Source organism: Scyliorhinus torazame, chromosome 28 (genome assembly GCF_047496885.1).
Source record: "Scyliorhinus torazame isolate Kashiwa2021f chromosome 28, sScyTor2.1, whole genome shotgun sequence".
NCBI classification, from domain to species: domain Eukaryota; kingdom Metazoa; phylum Chordata; class Chondrichthyes; order Carcharhiniformes; family Scyliorhinidae; genus Scyliorhinus; species Scyliorhinus torazame.
The window spans coordinates 29,059,517-29,084,478 of NC_092734.1; the positions used below are offsets into that span (position 1 = coordinate 29,059,517).

Below are 24,962 nucleotides of genomic sequence, written 5' to 3' on the forward strand. Positions count from 1 at the left end.
TGCAGATTAGTTTTCTCTTCCGCAATCTCGCTCACTCACTCTCGTCTCCCACTTTCTCGCTACCCTTCTCATACTCCCCTGCTCCCTTGCCCCCGTACCGTCATTCCTACACCTCCATTGACACTCACACCCTCTCCTCCTGCACCCCCCCCTCTCATTTCTCAGCATGTCCTTGCTCTCTCCCTCTCACCCTCCCCGCCCTTGCTCTCTCTCACCCGCCCCCGCTCTCTCTCCCCTCACCCTGACCCCTCTCTTCCCCCTTACTGCCGCACACCCTCCCTCTCTCTCATCCGCACACTCTCTCTCTCGCCCTCTCCCTCTCCCACGTGCCTTCTCTCTCATCAATTCTCTCTGTCTCCCGCGCCCTTTCCCTCCCCGTGTACCCACTCTGGCCTTGTCTCTCTTTATTGGGGACAGGGATTGGGCTTTTACTGTACTTTTTTTTAAGGCCGGTTGCTTCACAGAGTAAACGTTTAAGACTATTGCAAAAGCAAAATACTGCAGATGTTGGAAATCTGAAATAAAAACAGAAAATGCTGGATAAACCCAGCAGGTATTTCAGCATGTGTGATGAAAATTTGAGTTAATGTTTTGATGCTGTCTGCCTCATCAGAATTGACGAGGGGTAGAAATGTGTTGCATTATATAGTGGGAGCGGGCGCGGTGTGACGCATTATATAGTGGGAAAGAGGGCGGTGGAGGATGTGGGGCAGAATAGAAGGTTAAGGATAGGTGGGTAGTGGGTACTAAGGAGAGATTGACAAAGATGTTATGGACACAAGACAAAGAGAGTGTTGATGTTGCGTGAAGGACTAAAGAAGGTGCTGATAGTAGCGTAAAGGTAAGATAGCAGAATGTGTTAATAGAAAACAAAATCCAGTGCTCAGTGAAAGCAAAATTAAAGATCAAGTGACAGGTGGCCTGTGGGGGAGGGATGTATCACATTGGGACAAACAAATAAAACGAAAACGAGACTCCCGAATGGGATGTTGCCTCCCTGGTGCACGGGTCAGGGGTGTCTCAGATCGGCTGCAGGACATACTGAAGGGGGAGGGTGAAAAGCCAGTTGTCGTGGTGCATGTAGGCACCAACGATATAGGTAAAAAACGGGATGAGGTCCTACAATCAGAATTTAGGGAGTTAGGAGATAAGTTAAAAAGTAGGACCTCATAGAATCTCATAGAATTTACAGTGCAGAAGGAGGCCATTCGGCCCATCGAGTCTGCACCGGCCCTTACAAAGATCAACCCATTCAAACCCACGTATCTACCCTATCCCTGCAACCCCCACTTAACCTTTTTGGACACTAAGGGCAATTTAGCATGGCCAATCCATCTAACCCGCACATCTTTGGACTGTGGGAGGAAACCGGAGCACCCGGAGGAAACCCACGCAGACACGGGGAGAACGTGCAGACTCCGCACAGACAGTAACCCAGTCGGGAATCGAACCTGGGACCCTGGAGCTGTGAAGCAATTGCGCTAACCACTATGCTACCGTGCTGACCTCAAAGGTAGTAATCTCAGGATTGCTACCAGTGCCACGAGACAGTCAGAGTAGAAATTCAAGAATAGTCAGAATGAATACGGGGCTTGAGAGATGGTGCAGGAGGGAGGGGTTCAGATTTTTGGGACATTGGAACCGGTTCTGGGGGTGGTGGGACCATTACAAATTGGATGGTCTACACCTGGGCAGGACTGGAACCAATGTCCTAGGAGGTGCTTTTGCTAACACTGTTGGGGAGGTTTTAAACTAATGTGGCAGGGGGATGGGAACCAGATTCGGAAGTTAGAGGTCAGTAAAGAGGCAGAAACTAAAGCCAGTAAGGTACTAGATAATAAACTCAATGTGACTAAGGGGAAGAGTAGACAGGGAAGAATGATGAACGCAAAGGGACAGGTAGTCTGAGGTGCATTTGTTTTAATGCGAGAAGTGTAGCAGGTAAGGCAGATGAACGTAGGGCTTGGATTAGTACCTGGGAATATGATGTTATTGATATTACGGAGACTTGGTTGAGGGAAGGGCAAGACTGGCAACTAAATATCCCAGGGTATAGATGCTTCAGGAGGGATAGAGAGGGAGGTAAAAGGGATGGAGGAGTTGCATTACTGGTCAGAGATGATATCACAGCTGTGATTAAGGAGGGCACAAGGGAGGATTCGAGCACTGAGGCAATATGGGTACAGCTAAGAAATAGGAAGGGTGCAGTAACATGGTTGGGATTTTACCACAGGCCTCCCAAATGCGAGCATGAAGTAGAGGTACAAATATGTAGTCAGATTATGGAAAAACGTAGGAGCAATAGGGTGGTCGTGATGGGAGATTTTAACTTCCCCAACATTGAATGGGACTCATGTAATGTTGGAGGCGTAGATGGAGCAGAATTTGTAAGGAGCATCCAGGAGAGTTTGTTAGAGCAGTATGTAAATAGTCCAACTCGGGAAGGGGCCATACTGGACCTGGTATTGGGGAATGATCCCGGCCAGGTGGTTGAAGTTTCAGTCGGTGATTACTTTGGGAATAGTGATCACAATTCCATAAGTTTTAGAATACTCATGGACAAAGACGAGAATGTCCAAAAGGAAGAGTGCTAAATTGGGGAAAGGCCAAGTATAACAAAATTCGGCAGGAGCTAGGGAATGTGGATTGGGAGCAACTCTTTAAGGGTAAATCTACATTTGATATGTGGGAGTCTTTTAAGGAAAGGTTGATTAGAGTGCAGGACAGACATGTCCCTGTGAAGATGAGGGATAGAAATGGCAAGATTAGGGAACCATGGATGACGGGTGGAATTGTGAGACTAGCTAAGATGAAAAAGGAAGCATATATAAGATCTAGGCGACTTAAATCTGATGAAGCTTTGGAGGAATATCGGGAAAGTAGGACAAATCTCAAACGCGCAATAAAGAGGGCTAAAAGAGGTCATGAAATATCTTTGGCTAACAGGGTTAAGGAAAATGCCAAAGCCTTTATTTGTATATAAGGAGCAAGAGGGTAACTAGAGAAAGGATTGGCCCACTCAAAGACAAAAGAGGGAATTTATGCGTGGAGTCAGAGGAAATGGGTGAGATTCTTAATGAGTACTTTGCATCGGTATTCACCAAGGAGAGGGACATGACGGATGTTGAGGCTAAGGATGGATGTTTAAATACTCTAGGTAAAGTCGGCATAAGGAAGGGGCAGTTTTGGGTATTCTAAAAGGCATTAAGGTGGACAAGTCCCCAGGTCCAGATGGGATCTATCCCAGGTTACTGAGGGAAGCAAGGGACGAAATAGCTGGGGCCTTAACAGATATCTTTGCAGCATCCTTGAGCACGTGTGAGGTCCCGGAAGACTGGAGAATTGCTAATATTGTCCCTTTGTTTAAGAAAGGTAGCAGGGATAATCCAGGTAATTATAGACCTGTGAGCTTGGCGTCAGTGGTAGGCAAACTGTTGGAGAAGATACTGAGGGATAGGATCTATTCACATTTGGAAGAAAATAGACTTATCAGTGATAGGCAGCATGGTTTTGTGCAGGGAAGGTCATGTCTTACAAACCTAATAGAATTCTTTGAGGAAGTGACAACGTTAATTGATGAGGGAAGGGCTGTAGATGTCATACATGGACTTCAGTAAGGCGTTTGATAAAGTTTCCCATGGCGGGTTGATGGAAAAAGTGAAGTCGTATGGGGTTCAGGGTGTACTAGCTAGATGGATAAAGAACTGGCTGGGCAACAGGAGACAGAGTAGTGGTGGAAGGGAGTGTGTCAAAATGGAGAAAGGTGACTAGTGGTGTTCCACAGGGATCCGTGCTCGGACCACTGTTGTTTGTGATATACATAAATGATCTGGATGAAGGTATAGGTGGTCTATTTAGCAAGTTTGCAGATGAGACTAAGATTGGTGGAGTTGCAGGTAGCGAGGAGGACTGTCAGAGAATACAGCAAAACATAAATAGATTGGAGAGTTGGGCAGAGAAATGGCAGATGGAGTTCAATCCAGGCAAATGCGAGGTGATGCATTTTGGAAGATCTAATTCAAGAGTGGACTATATGGTCAATGGAAGAGTCCTGGGGAAAATTGACGTACAGAGAGATCTGGGAGTTCAGGTCCATTGTACCCTGAAGGTGGCAACGCAGGTTGATAGAGTGGTCAAGAAGGCATACAACATGCTTGCCTTCATCGGACGGGTATTGAGTACAAGAGTCGGCAGAACATGTTACAGTTGTATAGGACTTTGGTTAGGCCACATTTGGAATACTGCGTACAGTTCTGGTCGCCACATTACCAGAAGGATGTGGATGCTTTAGAGAGGGTGCAGAGGAGGTTCACCAGGATGTTGCCTGGTATGGAGGGTGCTAGGTATGAAGAAAGGTTGAGTAGATTAGGATTGTTTTCGTTGGAAAGACGGAGGTTGAGGGGGGACCTGATTGAGGTCTACAAAATTATGAGAGGTATGGACAGGGTGGATAGCAACAAGCTTTTTCCAAGAGTGGGGGTGTCAATTACAAGGGGTCACGATTTCAAGGTGAGAGGGGGAAAGTTTGAGGGAGATGTGCGTGGAAAGTTTTTTACGTAGAGGGTGGTGGGTGCCTGGAACGCTTTGCCAGCGGAGGTGGTAGAGGCGGGCACAATAGCATCATTTAAGATGCACCTAGACAGATATATGAACGGGCGGGGAACTGAGGGAAGTAGATCCTTGGAAAATAGGTGACAGGTTTAGATAAAGGATCTGGATCGGCGCAGGCTGGGAGGGTCGAAGGGCCTGTTCCTGTGCTGTAATTTTCTTTGTTCTTTGTTCTAACACAAAAGGGTTCAAGGCGTGGGAGATAGATCGCAGTCTAAAGTTGTTGAACTCAGTGTTGAGTTCAGGAGGTTGTAACGTGCTGAATCGGAAGCTGAGGTGTTGTTCCTCCAGTTTGCTTTAGCCAGCAAGGCTCAGGCACAATATGTAGTGAATTCATTTTAGTGTTCATTAAACTTGGGGAAAGAGGAGGACAATATTGAATTTGGTCAGCAATACAATAGTAAAGTGTTTGGCGAACAGTGAGATGGCCTGTGAAAGACACATGATGGACATGGGTAGAATAAAGATTAGAGAGATTAAATAAGTGCTTTAAAAAAAATTAAGTAAGCACTTTTGACATGTTAAATAATGAAAGCTTTTCTTGTACTTTGGGAGTCGTTGCTTGGGGGTACGGAACATGAGTGTTGCTGAAATAAATCATGCTGTCAAAGTTTTTTGTCTTTCTCTTATCGGGATAGATTTGCAAGAATGCCAAACGTCAAAGGGAACAACAATTTGTATTGCATGAGAAGAGAGTTTGGGTTGGTTGGCAAGTGTGCTCTGGTCGAGGCATGGCCATGGAGAATGGACCAGGGAAGAGTTAACTGCTAAGATGGCAATGTCTTGACCAATCAATCATCCTGCGTTGTTTGAATTGAAACAAAAGCTTGGCAGTTAACTGTTCTCTGGTACATTCTCAATGGCCACGCCTCTACTAATCAGATCTCCTCATACAGTATAAGTTGCTATTTCCTTTACTATTCGGTATACTTGCAAATCTGCCCTGATGAGTGTAAGACAAAAAGCTTCGACTGCATGTCTCTTTTTCTCAACAACGCTTTGGGAATCAGTAATTAGGTCATCAATAGGAATGAGGAGAGAGTTGAGCAGAATGTTCTGCAGAGAGGTGTTGGAGGGAGTTATTGATGCAGAGGCGGAAAGCGGTTATATATTTGAAGCAGAAGAATCATTGAACCCCTACGGTGAGGAAGGAAGCCATTCGGCCCATCGAGTCTGCACCCACCCTCCGAAAGAGCACCCCACTTAGGCCCAATCCTCCGCCCTATTCCTGTAACCCCACCTCACCGTTGCACACTGAGGGGCAATTTAGCATGGCCAATCCACCTAACCGGAGCACCTGGAGGAAACCCACGCAGACGCGGGGAGAACGTGCAAACTCCACACAGACAGTCACCCAAGGCTGGAATTGAACCCGGGTCCCTCGCACTGCGAGGCAGCAGTGCTAACCACTATGCCGCCCAGGTAGAGAAAGAAAATGAGATTACAGAAAAGTTGGTACAGGCACTGAGCCCAAAACATCTCTTTCTGTGCTCCATAGTCCTGTCAGTCTGGTGATTGGTGCAGGGGTTATAGATTTTAATTCTAGACTTGGCCAACATTCAGCCACCTATCTGGACGAGTGAGTGGATTGCTGCACAGCATCAGAGTGGGCCTCCTCGGGGAGGAGATCCCCAAATTGTACTTTAACTGGCTTTGCTCCCTCAGCCTTTGCATCGCACTAAATTATGCAGCGTGATAGAGGAGGGAAAGGTTTTGTTTTGCCAGCTGTATGTGATCAGACACCGAGGCACAAACCACAGATCAAGCACACAGGAAATTTACACTGAAATTTCAAACCAATTCTAAAGCACCGACATTTCCATCAGGGATTTTCCCAATTTAAAGTAAAGGAGCAATGTGTAATTAGTGTAATTAATGTAAAATCTAGTTTATTAAAAAATCCTAATAATAGCTTCATTTAATTTGAAATATTATTCCATTTACAACGGAACGCTGGTCCAACAGAGGGCAATGTTTAGACATTATATCCAATCGGCCTTTCTGCACTAACCGCCGCCTCCACCATCTTCTTACTGTTAATGCATTGCGTGTAATGAGCCAACTATCCTCTTGACAGGTCAGGGAGCACTGGGGTGGAATGATTGCTTTGACACTCTTGGCACTGGGGCAGGGCGGTGGGGAGCAAATTCCAGATGTGGCACCTGTGCTAGGCTCCCGCAACAGTGCGGGGTCCCTGGGCTGCGTGCAGCCAGCTGCGAAGTCAACAACAATGGAAAGTTAACCTCACGAGGAGGACTTGCACCGTGTCACACAAACAGTGCTCAGTTGAAACATGACCAATGCTTTCTCTATCCACCAGCTGTTTAGATATCACAACAGACGACAAGGACAAACATGATCAGTTGAGAAATAGTGTCGAATAGAGTAACATTTCACCATAACAATGTTTTCTGTAACGTCAGTTAGGTGTATTGATGTGTGGAATCAAAATCATTACACGTTTAGGTTTAAAAAGAGATTCTGTATTGTGAACAAGGTTAGTTATTCCATCCATTTGGTTTTACTAATTTCATTCTAATAAGAGTTCTTGTTTTCCAGGTGGATACTTAAATTATTTTGGCTGCAGTCACCAGTGGTGGCATTTCTTGGTAGTTTTAATGTTCTATTGGTGGCACCAGACTGCTGTTCACATAATGCATTATAGACATGAACAGCCATGTCTAAAAGTAACTGAGTAAATTCTTTAAGTTACCAGCACTAACGCAAGAGGACTGTTTTGCAATTAAGAAAACACACAAATAAAAAAAAGATCTACTAATTCTTCAATTCTCCGAGTCTTCTAACCAACTGCATGGTGACCTTCTGATTACTTAAACTTGAATTTGTCTCGATCATGTGCTGTAAGTTTGAAGATTGTACTTTAGTACACACTGGCACTGCGACACCAACTCAACGGCTCCTCAGACCTGTTTTTTGCATGAAGAAGCCTTTTTGATCAGCAAAATTAGTGACTGCCCATTTTTTCTAACACTTGGATTGTGCCAGTAACTACTCAGTATCACCGGGCTTAAGGTGCAGTGAAGGCAGCTACAATATAATGCCTTTTAACTGAAAGCCAATGCATGTATTTGTAAAATACAACTGTACTGAATTGTCTTTTGGGTGTATTATAATGCCTGCCTTGTTCATTGTTCTACATTTTGTAGAAACGATTTAATATGTACTGTAACATGTATGCTGCAAATTTAATATAACTAGTGGCCAGAGAAGCAACTGTACTGCATGCAAAGCAACACATTATAAATGTTTACAAAGCCTAACCAGTGCCCTCCTTAAACTACTATTTCCCCCCAATATTTAATGTGTGTGATAATGAGTTCACTAACCACTAAATCTGGCTTTATGTTGTGAAGTAATCAATTTAATTTTGAAAGACTATTGCACTGACCATTTTAATAGAGGAGACCATTTCATTAATCAAATCTTGTAACACCAATTAATTAAAAAAACATAAAACCAATTAATTTTTTTAAAAATCGGAGGCGTTATGTGGGAGATAGATTTTTGGAGGAAGGGTTTGGAGGAGGAGGGGCCTCAACTTTTTAATTTTTTAACCGGGGAAATTTCATGTTAATCTTTGGATATTGTAGCCTTGACACATATTGATGGAATGTTTTAATTCTAAAACATTATCCGGCCTGTGTGTTTGGTAAGTATTGGAAACTAATTTCAGGAAATGTTCAATATTAGAGTGGTTTCTAAATGTTCCCATTTATGTGAAGAGAAAATGAACAAGGAGCTTCAAAATTGCAACATGGATACTTGGGGCATAACTAGCTATTTATTGGGTGGATGCTTTTAATCTCCTGGAACGTGGTGGTACAATTTGTATGGGCTTTTATCGGAAAGGCTAATAGGAATGTGACTTTTATACTTTGATAACTGAAAGACCTGCGTTAGTCTTGTGCTAAGCCTGAATTTTCTTTAAGATCCGGGGGGGGGGGATTTCAAAGAAAGTCTCATTTAATTAGACTGCATTTGTCAGATTCAGCACTATAGCTGGAAGTGTGATTTTCCTTCCTCAATTCAAATTTTATACCATTCGATTTATCAACATTGTCCTCTTTGCCAACTTGCACTGTGTAAAAGTGTCGATTAAATCCAGTATACACCAGGCAAGATTAATCTTTTTCCTGGAGAAATTCTTGCAACTAATTAATTTTTGATCTGACATAGCCATATTTTAGTGATGTTAAAGACATCTTATGGTCTTAGATCAGCCACGATTGAATGACGGAGCAGACTCGATGGGCCGAGTGGCCTAATTCTGCTCCTATGTCTTATGGTCTTATCTCTGAACCAGAGTGTGTTGCGATCTATTACGTGGACATGGTAGAAAATGCAGAGAAATGTCTAGAGGCTACTGGATTACTCATGATGGTGAAGCTGCATTGAGTGAAATACTTAAAGAGCGCAAGGATAATCAATGAATTTGCAAATGATGCCAGAAAATTACTCGGTGAATTGAGGATTCCTGCAGTGAAATGGACGGGGGCAGGGGGGGGGGGGTCGTGTAGGTAACTTCAGTTGCATCCTACTGGTCAGGAAACTCCAGTTCAGCACGTCCCTTTAGTCACCGCAGTCGTGAAGCCGCCAAAGGTCCGATGTGAATGGTACGGAGTGGTCGAATGATAAAACGCTGCCAATAGTCTTCCCTCTGAACTGATCACCAGCTGGTTGGGTAGGTAGAAAGTGCCTATGCTTAAATGGCATGTCACCTCAGCTTAATGCTATCTTGGTCGATTAGCACTGGGTTCCCCACCTTCTCCAATAGCCCTTATCGTTCCTTTACAAAATATCCTTTTGACATGAGAAATGATTTTCTTCTTCTTCTTGGTACAGAGATTGAAAGCAGCACATATTTGCTCCGTTATTTTTCGCGTGTCTCAGTGTTTTGTCGCAATGCTCCTAGTGCCAAATATGTCCAACTATTGCAAGTTGGTCTATTGTCAAAGTATTTTACGCGTTCCCTCCAATCATGTTGAGTTGGAGGGAGAGCTGCCCCAATCAGTATTTGCTTATAACATAAGGCAACATTGTCTTTTTTTTTTTGGTTTGGTTTGCTATTTAAACCATTTTTGTCTTTTGATATTACCTGAAGATTGTTTTGAAAATGTTTATAAACCTGAATGTTGCATCTTCAATAAAGACTTTTGATGTGATTTGTTTCATTGTCTATTCTACCAACTTGCCCTAATATCTGGAAAATCTAAAGGTGATAGAACAATATGGAATGACACTTTAAGTTTTAATTAATAATAATCTTTATTAGTGTCACAAGTAGGCTTACATCAACACGGCAATGAAGTTACTGTGAAAATCCCCTAGTCGCCACATTACGGCGCCGGTTCGGGTACACGGAGGGAGAATTCAGAATGTCCAATTCACCTAACAAGCACGTCTTTCGGGACTTGTGGGAGGAAACCGGAGCACCCGGAGGAAACCCACGCAGACATGGGGAGAACGTACAGACAGTGACCCAAGCCGGGAATCGAACCCGGGTCTTTTGCACTGAAGCAACAATGCTAACTACTGTGCTACCGTGCTGCCCATCGTCAATTATCATAACTGGTAACGTTGTGACTTACTTCAGAAGTTTATACTGATAGGACTCCATATTGCATTGAATTATTTTTCTCTACTAAATGTGGCCAATGGTGTCTGTCAATGAACTGGGCTACAGGCCAGGATGTGCAGAGACTCCACTGCAGTAGACTTTACCATAGGTTACTAAACCAGCAACATCTGCAATCTTCTGCAAGTTTTCTGCGTGCTGCTTGAGCAAGTGGTTCACCAGGAAATTAAGTTTAAAATCTCTTTGCTACATAAACCCAAAACATTGGCAGTCAACAAGGCAGCACTGTAGCATAGCAGGGTAGCACAGTGGTTAGCACAGTTGCTTCACAGCTCCAGGGCCCCAGGTTTGATTCTGGTTGGGTCACTGTGTGGAGTTTGCACATTCTCCCCGTGTCTGTGTGGGTTTCCTCCGGGTGCTCCGGTTTCCTCCCACAGTCCAAAGATGTGCGGGTTAGGTGAATTGGCTATGCTGAATTGCCCTTGGCGTCCAAAAAATGTTAAGTGGGGGTTACTGGGATAGGGTAGATACATGGGCTTCAGTAGGGTGCTCTTTGCAAGGGCCGGTGCAGACTCGATGGGCCGAATGGTCTCCTTTTGCACTGTAAATTCTATGATGCTCGACCAGCCTCCCCGAACAGGCACCGGAATGTGGCGACTAGGGGCTTTTCACAGTAACTTCATTGAAGCCTACTTGTGACAATAAGCGATTTTCATTTAATTTCAACTGAATTCCACATGCAGTGGTCATGAACAAGATTAGCTTTTCAATATTGATCAGCACAAAGTAGTTCTTTAATACGGTACAGATGAAGTGATACTTTGAATAAGTTACATTGCCAAATTACAAATGCAAGATATTGTTCAAATAAATTATAAAAGCAGGGTGACATTAAAGCATTAAAGTCTGAAGACCACACACCGCGGTAATTACTGAAATGATAGCCATTGGTGTGCACTTATAGACCTAGAATTTCAACATTTATTCCTTACCATAACAGACATTACTCCAGGACATCAGCTTTCAGGAACAGTAAATTGAGATTACAGAGAAGCATCGGACATGAGAAAAGGAACATGCCCCAAAAGATGAAAAATTTGATATTTTACATATTGGCTTGAATTTTGCATATTTAGGGACACGTCCTCAGCCAATATTGGTCAGCTATTGATCTTAAACATATTTGACTGGAATTGTTACACGGAAAGAGAAATAGTCTGAATAAATTCGCTAGAGAAACAAACAATTGTAAACCTCAAATCGAGACATGGCAAGGTACGGATATTCCCACAAAAAGTGAAGAGGGTGCAACAAAACTTGGGAGTTTCATTGGGTAGGTAGAGAAACTAATGAGACTGGGCCTTCGATTTCTCATTTTCTTCTGTTTTATTAGAAGCATATCAAGCAGAGCGTAGAAACTGCAGAGGGAAAGCAATAAAAAGAGTAGGCTGAGGGGGGGGGGGGGGATGAAGAGACTGCCATAAATATAAAGGGAAATAGAGTAATTTTAAACACCAAGTTTGCAAAGAAATGTATGCAATTAGAGATGAAGAAAAGAGATGTGTACATCCAAGGGAGTAATAATGGGAGTGAAAGAATAAAAACATTGCAAACTACTATCGCATCTATCTCCATCTCCCAAGTGCTTTGACATATCCTTGGGCATGTTGACACCAGCCAAATCCATGTGCATCTCTCCTGCAATTTCCATGTTTGAATCCCTCCAATTAGGTATCTACCTCACCCGCAAAACTGTTCATATCAAAGTGGCAAAGACATCTGAAATGTAATAACGTTAATCTATCTCTTCCTGATCCCACCGTTCCCCTCCAATACCTCTCCACTGTTAGCCAGTGGGACTGCTCTTATATTCATTGGAGTTTTAAGAGTGAAGGGAGATTTCATAGAAATGTATAAAATTCTAACAGGATAAGACAGGGTAGATTCCGAAAGAATATTCCCAATGGTGGGGGAGTCCAGAACCACGGGTCATAGTTTGAGGATAATGGGGTAAATCTTTTAGGACTGAGGGGAGGAGAAATTTCTTCACCCAAGGAGTGGTGAATCTGTGGAATTCACTACCACAAAAGTAGTTGAGGTGAAAACATGGTGTAATTTCAAGAAGGAATTAGATATAGCTCTTGGGGCTAAAGGGATTGGGGGGGGGGGGGGGGGGGAAAATCAGGGTTTTGAACTTGATCAGCCATGATCATAATGAATGACGGAGCAGGCTCGAAGGGCCGAATGGCCTCCCCCTGCTTCTAGTTTATATATATTAACCTCTGGTGGTAGGCAGACATCTCTTTCTACTCCCACACCATTACTTCTGCTGTTTCCGAGTATCGGCCCTTGGTTTAATTTCTCATCTAAATGCTGCCCCATCTGAAAGTAGGTCAGTTGCCTCATGTAAATTAATGCCACTCTCATCGACATTACTCTCGATCCTTCCACTGTCTATAAAGTTGTCAGACAACTGGATGAGCAAGAGTTTTCTCCCAACTAAATATTGGGGAGACTAGGGCTGGAATTCTCTGGTTGTTGCGATTCTCTGGACTGTTTGGAATCTGGATGACATATCCCAAGGTGAGCTTCAGAACACATATCTGAATAATCATCGCGATCACCTTATTCCATCCTACAAGCATTGTTCGGAGCCAATTTTTAAATCTTCCCAGCATGCTTTGCACAATCGCCATAAACTTTATCATCCAAAATTCTGCTGCCCCCATCTTAACGCTGCAATCCCATCACTAGCTCCCGGTTAAGCAATGCTTCAATTTTGAAAGTTGTTAGTTTTCAAATTCCTCCCTGGCATTGCTCCTCCCCCTGCCTTCCAAAATATTTGTGGTCCTGTAATTGTGGCCTCGAGCAAGCAGGGGAGCATGGTGGTTAGCACTGTTGTTCCACAGCGCCAGGGACCCATGTTCGATTCCCGACTTGGGTCACTGTCTGTGAGGAGTCTCCCAAGTTCTCCCCGCGTCTGCGTGGGTTTCCTCCGGGTGCTCCGGTTTCCTCCCACAAAAGTCCCGAAAGACGAGCTTGTTAGGAGAATTGGACATTCAGAATTCTCCGTGTACCCGAACAGGCACCGAAGTGTGACGACTAGGGGATTTTCACAGTAACTCCATTGCCGTGTTAACGTAAGCCTACTTGTGACACTAATAAAAGATTTTTTTAAATCTTAAAAATTTAAAATTGCTCCACTCTTAACTGGCCAGGTCCCAAAATCTACACTTTCCTCCCTAAATCTTTCCACATTTCTCCACTCCTTTAAGAAGCTCCTTGAAACCTACTTTCACCACACTTTTGGTCATCTATTCCAATACCTTAGGTGGTCCACTGTCAAATTTCATTTGATAACAGCACAATGAAGATCTTTGGGATGTTTTACTTTGTTGAAGGTGTTTTATAAATCAGTTGTTTGTTAAATCAGCAGTGAAGGAGTTAAATAAGATAAACATTTATAAAATCAATACAGATTTTAAAATGCAGAGGCAAAGCAGAGGAAGTAGTATGGGCACCAGTCAGGAGCTGGCATAGGTGTGGTAATGCCCTGTGTGATACCCATGCAGGAGAGAAGAGTTATTGCACCTTCAACATAGAAAAAAGGTTCCAAGGTACTTCACGGAAATGTAATTAATACGAGTAGGTTGGCAATGAGAAGCAAGTGAGCTTTAATGAAAAAATAGTTGAGTAGTTTAATGGGGGGGGGGGGAAACACAAACTCAGAAGAATGGGAAGTTTGAGGGGCAGAGGAGCAGGTTATAGAGACCCATGAGGGCTGATGTGATGAACAGATTTAAACAATGAGAATTCTAAATTTAAATGCATTGGGGGACCAGGAGCCAATATGAAATGGAAGTCCCAGAGAACCAGAGGCTGCTCGCCTCCTTTTTGAGGAAAGAGAGCTGACTGGTGGTGATTTAACCTGATGGCCACACCTCAGGCAAGGCGCAAGGTTGAAAAGACAGGGCCTTTATGAATAGCCTCAGGCAGTACAGGAATTGAACGGTTGGCATTGCTCTGCATCATGAACCAACTGTTCAGCCAACTGAGCTAACTGACCTCCAAAGGAATCAATGCAGGTCAGCAAGGCCGGGATGGCATGGTGGTTAGCACTGCTGCCTCACAGCGCCAGGGACCCAGGTTCAATTTCAGCCTTGGGTGACTGTAGGTGGAGTTTGTACCTTCTCCCCCTGTCTGGGTTTCCTCCCACAGTCCAAAGATGGGGTGTGTACAGGTTATGGGGATAGGCAGGGGAGTGTAAATGGGTAAAGTGCTTATGCAAAGGGTCGGTGCAGATTTGATGGGCCGAATTAAAGACTGTAAGGATTCTATGAAAGGACAGCAATGCTGGCATGAGTGGCAAAATTGAAGATTAGCTTAAGTGTATTAAAGGTGACAGATGAGGCATGGATGAAGATTAGTACCAAGATGATGACATTGGAAAAGCTAGGGATTTTCTAATTTTAACAGTGATGGCTAATTAGTGATCTGCTGGGAGTTAGAAATTACGTTTTAAAAAGATCAGCAAGAAATATTCCCAAAAGTTGGTGATGTGGTAACATGAGTAACCTTTGAAGGTCATCAGAGAGAGAGAAAGGGGATTTTTATTGCAAGTGTAGCACGGTAGCACAAGTGGATAGCACTGTGGCTTCACAGCGCCAGGGTCCCAGGTTCGATTCCCCGCTGGGGTCCCAGGTTCGATTCCCCGCTGGGTCACTGTCTGCACTTTCTCCCAGTGTCTGCGTGGGTTTCCTCCCACAGTCCAAAGATGTGCAGGTTAGGTGGATTGGCCATGATAAATTGCCCTTAGTGACCAAGAGTTAGGGGGGGTGTTATTGGGTTAGGGTGGAAGTGAGTGCTTAAGTGGGTCAGTGCAGAAGCGATGGGCCGAATGGCCGCCTTCTGCACTGTATGTTCTATGCGTGCTGTTCTGCAAGTGTGCTTGAAGTGGAATTTGAAATAGCTTTTAAAAGGGCGGCACGGAAGCACAGTTGCTTCACAGCACCAGGAACCTGGGTTCGATTCCCGGCTTGGGTCACTGTCTGTGTGGAGTCTGTATGTTCTCCTCGTGTCTGCGTGGGTTTCCTCCGGGTGCTCCTGTTTCCTCCCACAAGTCCTGAAAGGCGTGCTTATTAGGTGAATTGGACATTCTGAATTCTCCCTCCTAAACAGGCACTGGAATGTGGCGACTAGGGGATTTTCACAGTAACTTCATTGCAGTATTAATGTAAGCCTACTTGTGACACTAATAAAGATTATTAAAAGGGGAAGTGAATAAATAAATGTATTAAAATAAGTAAATTGTTGGTATGCTTACAATAATCCTCTGATGAATATTAGAGGAAAAGCTTTGACAAAATGTAATTTTGGGGCAATATTAAATCAATTGTATGGAACAAAGGGCAGAGGAATGTGACTAAGTGGCAAGCTTGAGAGCCGGCGTGAACAGAATGGGTGAGTGGGCTCCTGGCCACAAAACCAACAATATAAACTGTGTTGGCATCTCTCCAACCCCATTACAAAGATTTATCGTAATTGAATAACAGAAATATATAACCAAGCTTACCTAGTGGTAGATTTTAACTCATGCTTTTTTAAAAAGTCGATTGAATTATTTATAGGACAGATTATCTATAGCACAGATTTCTCCTAATTGTTAAACAGTCAGGCTACAAAAAAAAAAAAAATCACAGTGATAGGCACCAAATTATACAGTCTACTTTGAGCCACTTGTTTGTATATTTACATATCCCTTCCCTGGGAAAGGTGCAGCAGTAAATGGGTCATCATTGTCCAGATGCTCTGGTGAATTGGGACATGCAGGTTGCTCCACAACCATTTGCTCAGAGTGTAGCTGTCCCAAATTTCTCAAAGCTTGGTGTTGGCAGATTTTACATGCTTTATTGTTACAGTCCAAGCATTCAAAATAGCAATTTTGACTAAAAGGATTTAATACAGAGTAGACTTTTGGAAACAACTCCAGTGTCAAAGGATTAGTGGCTGCTGAATGTTCACCCACCAGTAGCTCTTGCTGTTCACCTTTTTCTCCCACATTGCTGATCACATCGCTCATTCCTTCCCCAAGTGAATGCACGGGTTCCTCGGTGTCATTTGTATTTTCACTCAATATGAAGTGGCATGTTTCTATAGAGGACCTTCCATTTTTAACAGGAGCGTCTTCAAAAGGATTACCAAATACGTCTGTTTGCACTGAAGCAACAGATTGCAAGCATGTACCAGAAGCTACTGACATGGTTTTGTTTCCAAATGGCACATTTGTGAAAATCTGAGTTGCATCTTCACCAATTTCAAAATCATTCTTGGGTGTAAATGGTGCTTTTTTAAATACATCGGCACCCTCGCCATCAGTCACATTATGAATATCTGTACACAAGTCAGATGAAAAAGGTAGAGGATGAGCTCCCAAATAATCCACTGTGGAACCTTGCAAGACTTCAGTATCTTGGATGCCAAAAGTAGAATCCAGAAACTCCATTATACACAGCCCATGGTCACCTTCTGTAGAAATTTGGTGGGCTGGATACTCTCTTTCTTCCTCAGATTGGTCACATAGGCTCAGGTAACAATCCCTCAGTTCAAGATCAGAATCTGGTTTTAAATCCCCAAGTACAGGCGTGGAATTTTTGGTATCTTCCAGCTCGATTGTCTTCTCATCACTTTTACCCTCCTCTTCGTCACTGCTCTGTAAAGTCCCTGTAGATGGGGTGAGATCACTCGAATGCTCCTCAGTTATTGGCGCTGATAAGCAACGTCCTATAAAGTGCACCATGTCTCCACAAGTCAGCTCCACCCCATCCTCTGATGCACATCCCACAACAGCAGGCAGTGTGCTTTGCTTTGTACGCTTCATTGACATCACACTTCCACAGCCTGAAATATAACCATAGAATCGAAAATTGGGAGATAGGTATTTGATAGAAATAATCTTTTTTTTGTTGAATTTTCTTTTTTGGAAGTCATTCAACATACTGGACTCTGTTACAATCAAGTGAAATGCAGTGAACATGCTAGGGTTCCTACTCACTAATAAAACCAGGGCTGTAGCATTATAGTGGAGCTGCAGAAGACTGAATCTTTCACGTTGATCGCAGTTCATTTTTAAAAAATATACTGAACAAAATTAAAACATGCTCTCATATTTCACAAAACTCTGTTCACATCAAAGTGCAGCATGGCAGAAACCATATGAAAATACAAATTTTAAAACATCTACAGGTAAAAGGTATTGGGCTGGATTCTCCGCCGCGCCACCTTTCTGCTCGACCCGCCAGCGGGATTCTCCCTTACCGCCGGCCAGTCAATGAGGTTTCCCATTGTGGGGCAGCCCCACGCCGTCGGGAAAACCCCGGGGGCCGGCAAAACGGAGAATCCCGCCCATAATTCCAGCCATATGAAAGAGTGAATTAACATTTCTCGAACCATCAAAAGCTTGATCTGCAATTAATTACATTGAGGTGCAGCAGCTGTGAGCAAAAACACAGCGGCAATTTTGCACTTTGGTTTAGCTCAGTTGGCTGGACAGCTGGTTTGTGATGCAGAGAAAGGCCAGCAGCGCGGGTTCAAATCCTGCAACTGCCCTGCCTTCTCAACTTTGCCCCTCGCCGAAGGTGAGGTGATCCTCAAATTAAATCATCACCAGTCAGCTCTCCCCCCTCAAAGGGGAAAGCGGCCTATGGTCATCTGGACTATGACGACTTTACATTCTTACACAATGGTGGAGCAGGCTCAAGGGGCCAAATAGCCTACTTCTGCTCCTATTTTTGCATGTTCTGGGGCAGAGTATTAAAGTAAATGCAGTGGTTGAAGGTGCCAGCTCACCATCACCTTCTCCAGGGCAATCATGGATGGACAATAAATGCTGGCCGAGCCAGGGAAGCCCACACTCCCTTTAATGAAAAATAATCAGTTCTTCATGATCAGCCCGATCCTCAGATTGTGCCTGTGTTCTGGATGGATTCCCCAGCCAGGGAAAGCAACCTCTTCAATGTCTACCTGTCAAGCCCTTTCAGAATCTGCGACCACCTCTATTTTCTGAACTCCAATAAAGGCCCAATTTACTCAGCCTATCATTGGGCAATCGTCTCATCCCAGGGAGCAGGCAGACCAAGGATTTGGGCTTTAACATTGCATTTTAAGGATAGCATTTTTGACAAAGCAGTACCACTCCAAATACCAGGGTCATGTCCCCCGGCATGTGTTAACCTACAATTTGCTGATGCAGAGCCCCATCAACTCAGAGAAGCTGACACACCAGCCCCGAATAAGACTCTTTTAAAATGTAGTGGTCCCACCAATGACACTGGATTAAACCGAAGTATTCTAATTTGTAATATTCCGATTTTTCTGTATTTCCACTGTTTTCTTTGCAGTTTTCTCCCCCTCATGTTAGCGAAATACCTGTGGTGAAACTACTTGACATTGCTCATGCACTTAGTCAGGGAGGGCATCTGCAATGGGCAACATAGACTTCATCGACTAACCGTGTTTTTATTCCAATTAGGTCAGCCTTGGATGGACTGGCACAAACTCCAGAATAAAAGCAAAATGCTGCAGATGTTGGAAATCTGAAATCAAAGCAGAAAATGCTGGGAAAACTCAGCAGATCCGATTGAATCCGAGCTCTGAAGTGTCATATGGACTCGATGTTAATTAATTTCTCTTCTCAGATGCTGCCAGACCTGACAAAACTTCAGAATGTTGTAAGAGTCAAATTAGTTTGATATACGTTCACAAAACTACACTATTAAAACACCCCATGGCAAAATGGCATAAAATACAGGGACTTTGTTTGAAATCAAACCAGGTGAACACCGATATCACAAATATAACAAATGATTGCAACATAGGAATGACTCCATGCCTCTGAAGGGAATTAGTTTATTTTGGAAATTTGAAAAGATAGCCATCCTTCAGATGTTATTCTCCAACATTATCTGATGTTAAAGGAAGATGTTCTTTCCACTGGTACTCTGTAATGTAATGGTGATTCTTTGGTGAAATGGTTATTAGCACGGTACACCGACATTTTATGTACATGAAGTCATCTAAACTTACCACTGGTGAGACATGGATTTCATTGGCCGTGCAGTTTGAAGAAACCTTTGTATCCATTTTTAAATCAACACTAAATATGTTTTTAAATCGGAATTTTGTGAACACAAAAATTTTACCAGACGGTATAATTTGCACAATTATAACTGCCCTGGAAAGGCAATAAATGTGTTCGGTCTGATGTTGAGTTACTACAAAATTCTTGTTTCTTCAGTAGGACTTCACAAACCCATGACCACTGTTACCAGATGGCAAGGACAGCACATGTTGTTTTCCTCAAGTCACATAGCATCCTGATTTGTAAATATATCACCATTCCTTCAGTCATTGGCTTAAAATCCTGGAATTCCCTCCCTAACTGTAGCTTGGCAGTTCAGCATCACCTGTGAAGTGCAACTAGTGGTTGGCAATGAATGCCGGCAAAACTGGTGACAATAGGGGCGGCACATCCTCCCCGTGTGTGCGTGGGTTTCCTCCGGGTGCTCCGGTTTCCTCCCACAGTCCAAAGATGTGCAGGTTAGGTGGATTGGCCATGATAAATTGCCCCTTAGTGTCCAACGGTTAGGTCAGGTCACGGGGATAGGACGGGGAAATGTGCCTAGATAGGGTGCTCTTTTGGAGTCAGTGCAGACTTGATGGGCCGAATGGCTTCCTTCTGCACAATAAGGATTCTATTAAATTTATTTTTAACAAAGTTAAGCATATTCTCCCTACAAGACATTTTGATTTGGAATATCATAACTCCATACTCTCAACAGGAACAATCATAACCGTTTTTCAAAGAATTTGTGACCGCTATTTTGGACTGTGCTAATGGCAAGGTACAGATTATACAAGATTAATAAACCAGAAAAGCAGCATATAATGTAAATGTGAAAATGTTTTCAAATTTATTTACAGCATATATGTTTTAAATAATCACATTATAGTCATCCATTTGTTGCAGTCATTCAACACTAGCCTAGTGGTAGGACATTCAAAATAACTAGTGCAGAAACAATGAGACATATTTTGGGCTCACGCCCGCCAGTAATGGCTACTTGATAAACAGGGAAACAGGATATATCCTGAGATTTAAACACAATGAAAAATATAGTGCAAAGCTTTATATTCTAAAAAAACCTGTCAAAACTAAGCAATTTATTAAATAGTTAACATTGCACATTGAGACACAGTCCTCACATTATACATTAAAAGACATCAGGAAGGTGACTGTTCCATCATTATCTTCACCCTATTTGAAATATTTACAGCTAACTGAAAGTTTGTAACTTTACTGTTGTTTCATATATTGTATAATGTGTATATATCTAGCAAAGTTACCTGAGACACTTTTTGTAAAAGCTCATCACCCACTTAAGATACATAACAGCCATCATTCAAATAACTAATCAAGCTTCTATTTCAGTATTCATTATAGCTACTTTGATTAATAATCCTACAAAAAACTAAATCTTAAATAAAAAACATTAGTGAAAAATGTGACTGCTTTAAAATCTAACCGACTAAATAAAGAGCCAAAGGGTTTCTGTCCCTTTTACTCCAAAAAGAGTTGTGCAATAGGTTTTGGGGGATGAATTAAGCCCGAATTAAAACCTCAAAATCCTCATTCATGTCATAATGAACAAAATGCAGGAAAGACAGAAGTAGACAACAGTGTATATAACATGCATACAATTACTGAACTTCAACCGCCCGACACAAGGTTGCTTTAACAGTAGAAAATAAAAGACTTATTGCAAAAACAAAAGCAATTTTTAAATGTTATGGAAGATTATTTGTGCACTCATTGTTGCTTAGCCCTGTGTGACACTTCATTTCTATGGCTGTACATCAAGTGAAAAATCCGCAATTCAATTTAAAATTCAAAGCAAGTTAACAATGGAGGGATGAACTCAAATTAAATAGCTAAACAGTTGATGTTCTGCTGCATTCAGTTTGAGGCTAAACAATGTTAACAGAAAAATGAAAAAAGACTGAGCACAAATGCGTAAATAATTGAAGTGCATACCTAACACATTGCAAATAGAGGCAAAACAATTAAGCAGTGCAAAATGGGCTGCATGTTTTCACATCAGTGTGTAGTCAAGTGTCATGCGAGTTAACACAGCAGACCTCAATGCCACTACAACTTCAAGTAGTAGAATCCAGGCAGCGTTAGCTTAAATTGTTCCCAAAGTACAAACTTAAACCCCCCCCAAAAAGGCAAACAGGGTATAACAAATACTGCATTTTCAAATTAACCAATCACTTGGCGCAACTGAAGAATATTGTAGCTATGCACAGTTTTACCATACAATGCACAAAAATGCTGAGGTATATCGAGCCAAGGTTCCGTGGGGAAACATTTCAACACAAGACAGGAAGGTAGGAAGAGGATTTCAGCAGGTTTTAAAAAGTTGAGGGATGTCCAAGCAGTTTTTCTTGTATATGCATATTAACGGCACACAGGCAGGTACAAGGTGAAGGAAGGCCTTGATGAATAGTCATTTATTTTTTATAGTAGCATCTCCATTGCATCTGGTTACAATCATGTCTTGGTAGGCGTGGCATTCAACTGAGGTATACTACTGATTTTACCATGCTTTCTTTGGAAATGGATTTCTACTGGAAGGTGCAGGTAATTAATATGCAGACAGGCTAATGGGAGGGTCATTATAGGTCTATAAGCTGATCCACAAGCAGAAAAGACCTAGCTAGACCAGGAAGACTGTTTTCTGAACTCCCACTGCGGCTCTTTGAATGACCACCTAGAAAAGTAAAAAATATCACTTTACCAGGTTATTTTTATGCATCTCACACAGCTGGATTTTGTGAACTACTTCATATTATTCCTCATTGCACTCACACCGCCAGAGTTGGAATCACGAGTTGTTGACAGATTTGTAAAAAAAAAGACAGCGGTGAGAAGCACTGAAAAAGGTAAAAAGGCGGCAAGTGATAGAGATGGAATGAAGAGGAGAAAAGAGAATGACACAGACTGGGCTAAAGGTGGAAAGAATAGGAGAGAATGCCACAGCTACAATGAATATACGCCAGGTGTCTTGGTAAAATTATTCATTACACCATAAGGCTTGAAATGAGGCACAGTGCTGCCAGTCAATCCCAGACATCCTTTGAATAATATGGAAAACCGTGATCTGTGGTGGTTGTACCTCTCACCAATACAGAAACATCACAATAAGCAAAACATTGTCTCGGCTTCTTCGCAATTACAGCCAATTTTCATTTTGGATTTTTTTTTCTTTGTACATTTTTCCATATTATCTGGAAATTGATTTGTGTCCTGGATTTATCATAAGCACCAGTTATAAAATCAGATCATCTGCCATCTCCTCTTACCAGTCTGATTAGAAGATACAGCAGGGGTAAAAGTGTCTGCGCTGTCAGCTGAAGCAGCAGGAAGGATTCTGGGATTTGAAACAGAGTCACCTCCAGTACAGTTACCTGAGAAGGTGCAACAGGAATAGCAGAGGAAGGAACACAATGACTCAAAGATGTTGCAAGACAGAAAAGTGAGCAAAAATACAGCAAAACCCACTCTGTAGAACATGCAGGACAAGAGTTTCCTTTCAGAAATTGACACAAGTTATAGCTTCAGCTTTAAGAAAAACCAGAATCCTATCTGGCTATCTGAATCTCCGTTCTAGGGAAATGGCCCAACTTCTAATTACCAAATGTCTTTTTTAAATGAAATTTCTGTCTCAAGATTGTGGAAACAAAGTACATGTGAAATTTAGCACTAAAATAAAAAGCCCCCATACAAGTATTCGTTAACCAAAAGGTTAATTCATTTTCAAACATCATTTCAAGGATGCAAACAATAATGGGAACACCAATCTAGTCATGTTGGAAGGAAGTGATGAACATTCAATATCCAATCACAGAAAATAAGATCCTAGCTTTATCATACGGGCCCCGCTTCTGCAGACAAATAACTGCTGCTGCCCTGATGGTTTGGGAGTTTATTTGATGATCAGCTAACCCATACACAATTGGGCTCCATCTTGGTCTGTAGTGGAATTAACTAATCTATTAATGGCAGGGATGCTGGAATTGGTCTTGGCGCTCGGGACTGAGTGGGGTGGGGAAAACTGGGTGGGGAAAATAAATTGGCCATGGTTCCTGTTTTGATGAGGCAGAATGTATTCGACTAGGAACATACATTTATGTAACAGGATTAGGCTCAGAAATGAGAGCCACATCAAACAGTCTACCAACATGAACCATCAAGATTGATGTGTGGATAATGATTACTTGGATGAATGTCACACAAAGAATTCTACTCCAGCAAGGTCTTGACACAATGGAAAGAGGGGGAAAAAAACCCAAGAATTAAAAAAAAAAAACTTAAAAACAAAAGTATATTTTGGGCATCCCAATGTCAAAGTTTTCCAGATACTTTGCAATTTTAACTACAACTCATAGGCAACAGAGTACTTTGCATGCAATTATACCAAAACCAATAAATATGTGCTGCACATAATTAGTGCATTCTGTGGGGTATGGATTGCTATGTGCTTTTGAATAACTTTGAACCACATTTTTCATTTTAATGAATCCATTTCCTAATTAGATCTTAAGTAACAAGGTAAAAATTCTCCTTACCGTTTCCAAAACAAATCAACAGGTCAACTGCTTGACAGCATTAAAAAAGAAATTAAACAAAAACTTATTTCACCTTCAGAATTAAAAAAAAATTGTCATAGAATTTACAGCGCAGAAGGAGGCCATTCGGCCCATCGAGTTTGCACCGGCTCTTGGAAAGAGCACCCTACCCAAGGTCCACACCTCCACCCTACCCCATAACCCAGTAACCCCACCCAACACGAAGGGCAATTTTTGGACACTAAGGGCAATTTAGCATGACCAATCCACCTAACCTGCACATCTTTGGACCGTGAGGGGAAACCGGAGCACCCGGAGAAAACCCACGCACACACGGGGAGGATGTGGCAGACTCCACACAGACAGTGACCCAAGCCAGAATCGAACATGGGACCATGGAGCTGTGAAGCAATTGTGCTATCCACCATGCTACCGTGCTGCCCGTCATGATGTACAAGTCACCCTACATTGTGGCTGCATTTACTGATTATCACATTCGTCCTGTGCGCCAACTACTTCTCCCACTCTAAATTATGCATTAAAAGGACTCCATTTTGGCCCAACCTCAAAAGGTTTGTCTCAAAAGTTTTTCCCCTTGACATTACCCCTTAGCAACCTTATAAATCATGTTTTTGCCCACCAATATATACTGTGGTTACTGAAGTGTCACACAAAGATCCTGAGATACGAAGGCTTTTGGAGAGCAGATTTCAAAATAAAAAAGTGTTCACGTTATTAGAGATTGATCGTATCTGCACAAGTATTCAAAGTATTAGATTTTTTTTTAAAAATCTGCCTAGGCAGTATCATATTAAAGGTATAGTGGGTTGGATTCTCCATTTGGGAGAGTAAATCCCCATGCCGGCGAGATAATGGTGGAGTTTTAGGCCAGGAAAACTGACGCATAATGACCACCGATTCCCTGCTCCGGGGGGGGGGGGGGTGGAGAAGAGAGAGAGAGAGAGAGAGAGAGAGCCAGGCAGCGTAAAGCTCCTGGCTCTAGCTGCCAATATGGCCCGGAGCATTGCCGGATCCGTGGCTACGCATGCGCGCGGCGGCGGCATACAGTGGC

At 42.7% G+C, this 24,962-nt stretch overlaps 2 protein-coding genes across 17 annotated transcripts in view; one reads left to right on the plus strand and one right to left on the minus strand.

Annotated features, from left to right (window-relative positions):
- Positions 1-19,453, plus strand: part of LOC140403633 (progestin and adipoQ receptor family member 3-like) — a 65,330-nt gene extending 45,877 nt beyond the window's left edge. For 3 of the 4 annotated variants that reach the window (XM_072491774.1, XM_072491775.1, XM_072491777.1), the window contains one exon: positions 7,168-9,791. In XM_072491774.1, the coding sequence (XP_072347875.1) occupies positions 7,168-7,307 (140 nt within the window). In that variant the 3' untranslated portion in view covers positions 7,308-9,791. Of the gene's footprint in view, positions 1-7,167; positions 9,792-18,731 lie in introns of those variants that run through there. The other variant, XM_072491776.1, reaches the window with a different exon arrangement.
- A 691-nt stretch (positions 19,454-20,144) lies between these two features.
- Positions 20,145-24,962, minus strand: part of LOC140403631 (AP2-associated protein kinase 1-like) — a 56,409-nt gene continuing 51,591 nt past the window's right edge. For 4 of the 13 annotated variants that reach the window (XM_072491770.1, XM_072491771.1, XM_072491762.1 and 1 more), the window contains 3 exons: positions 23,891-23,920; positions 22,625-22,729; positions 20,145-22,032 (listed from right to left, as the gene is read on the minus strand). In XM_072491770.1, the coding sequence (XP_072347871.1) occupies positions 21,938-22,032; positions 22,625-22,729; positions 23,891-23,920 (230 nt within the window). In that variant the 3' untranslated portion in view covers positions 20,145-21,937. The remainder of the gene's footprint in view (positions 22,033-22,624; positions 22,730-23,890; positions 23,921-24,962) is intronic. The other 9 variants (XM_072491763.1, XM_072491761.1, XM_072491769.1 and 6 more) reach the window with 5 other exon arrangements.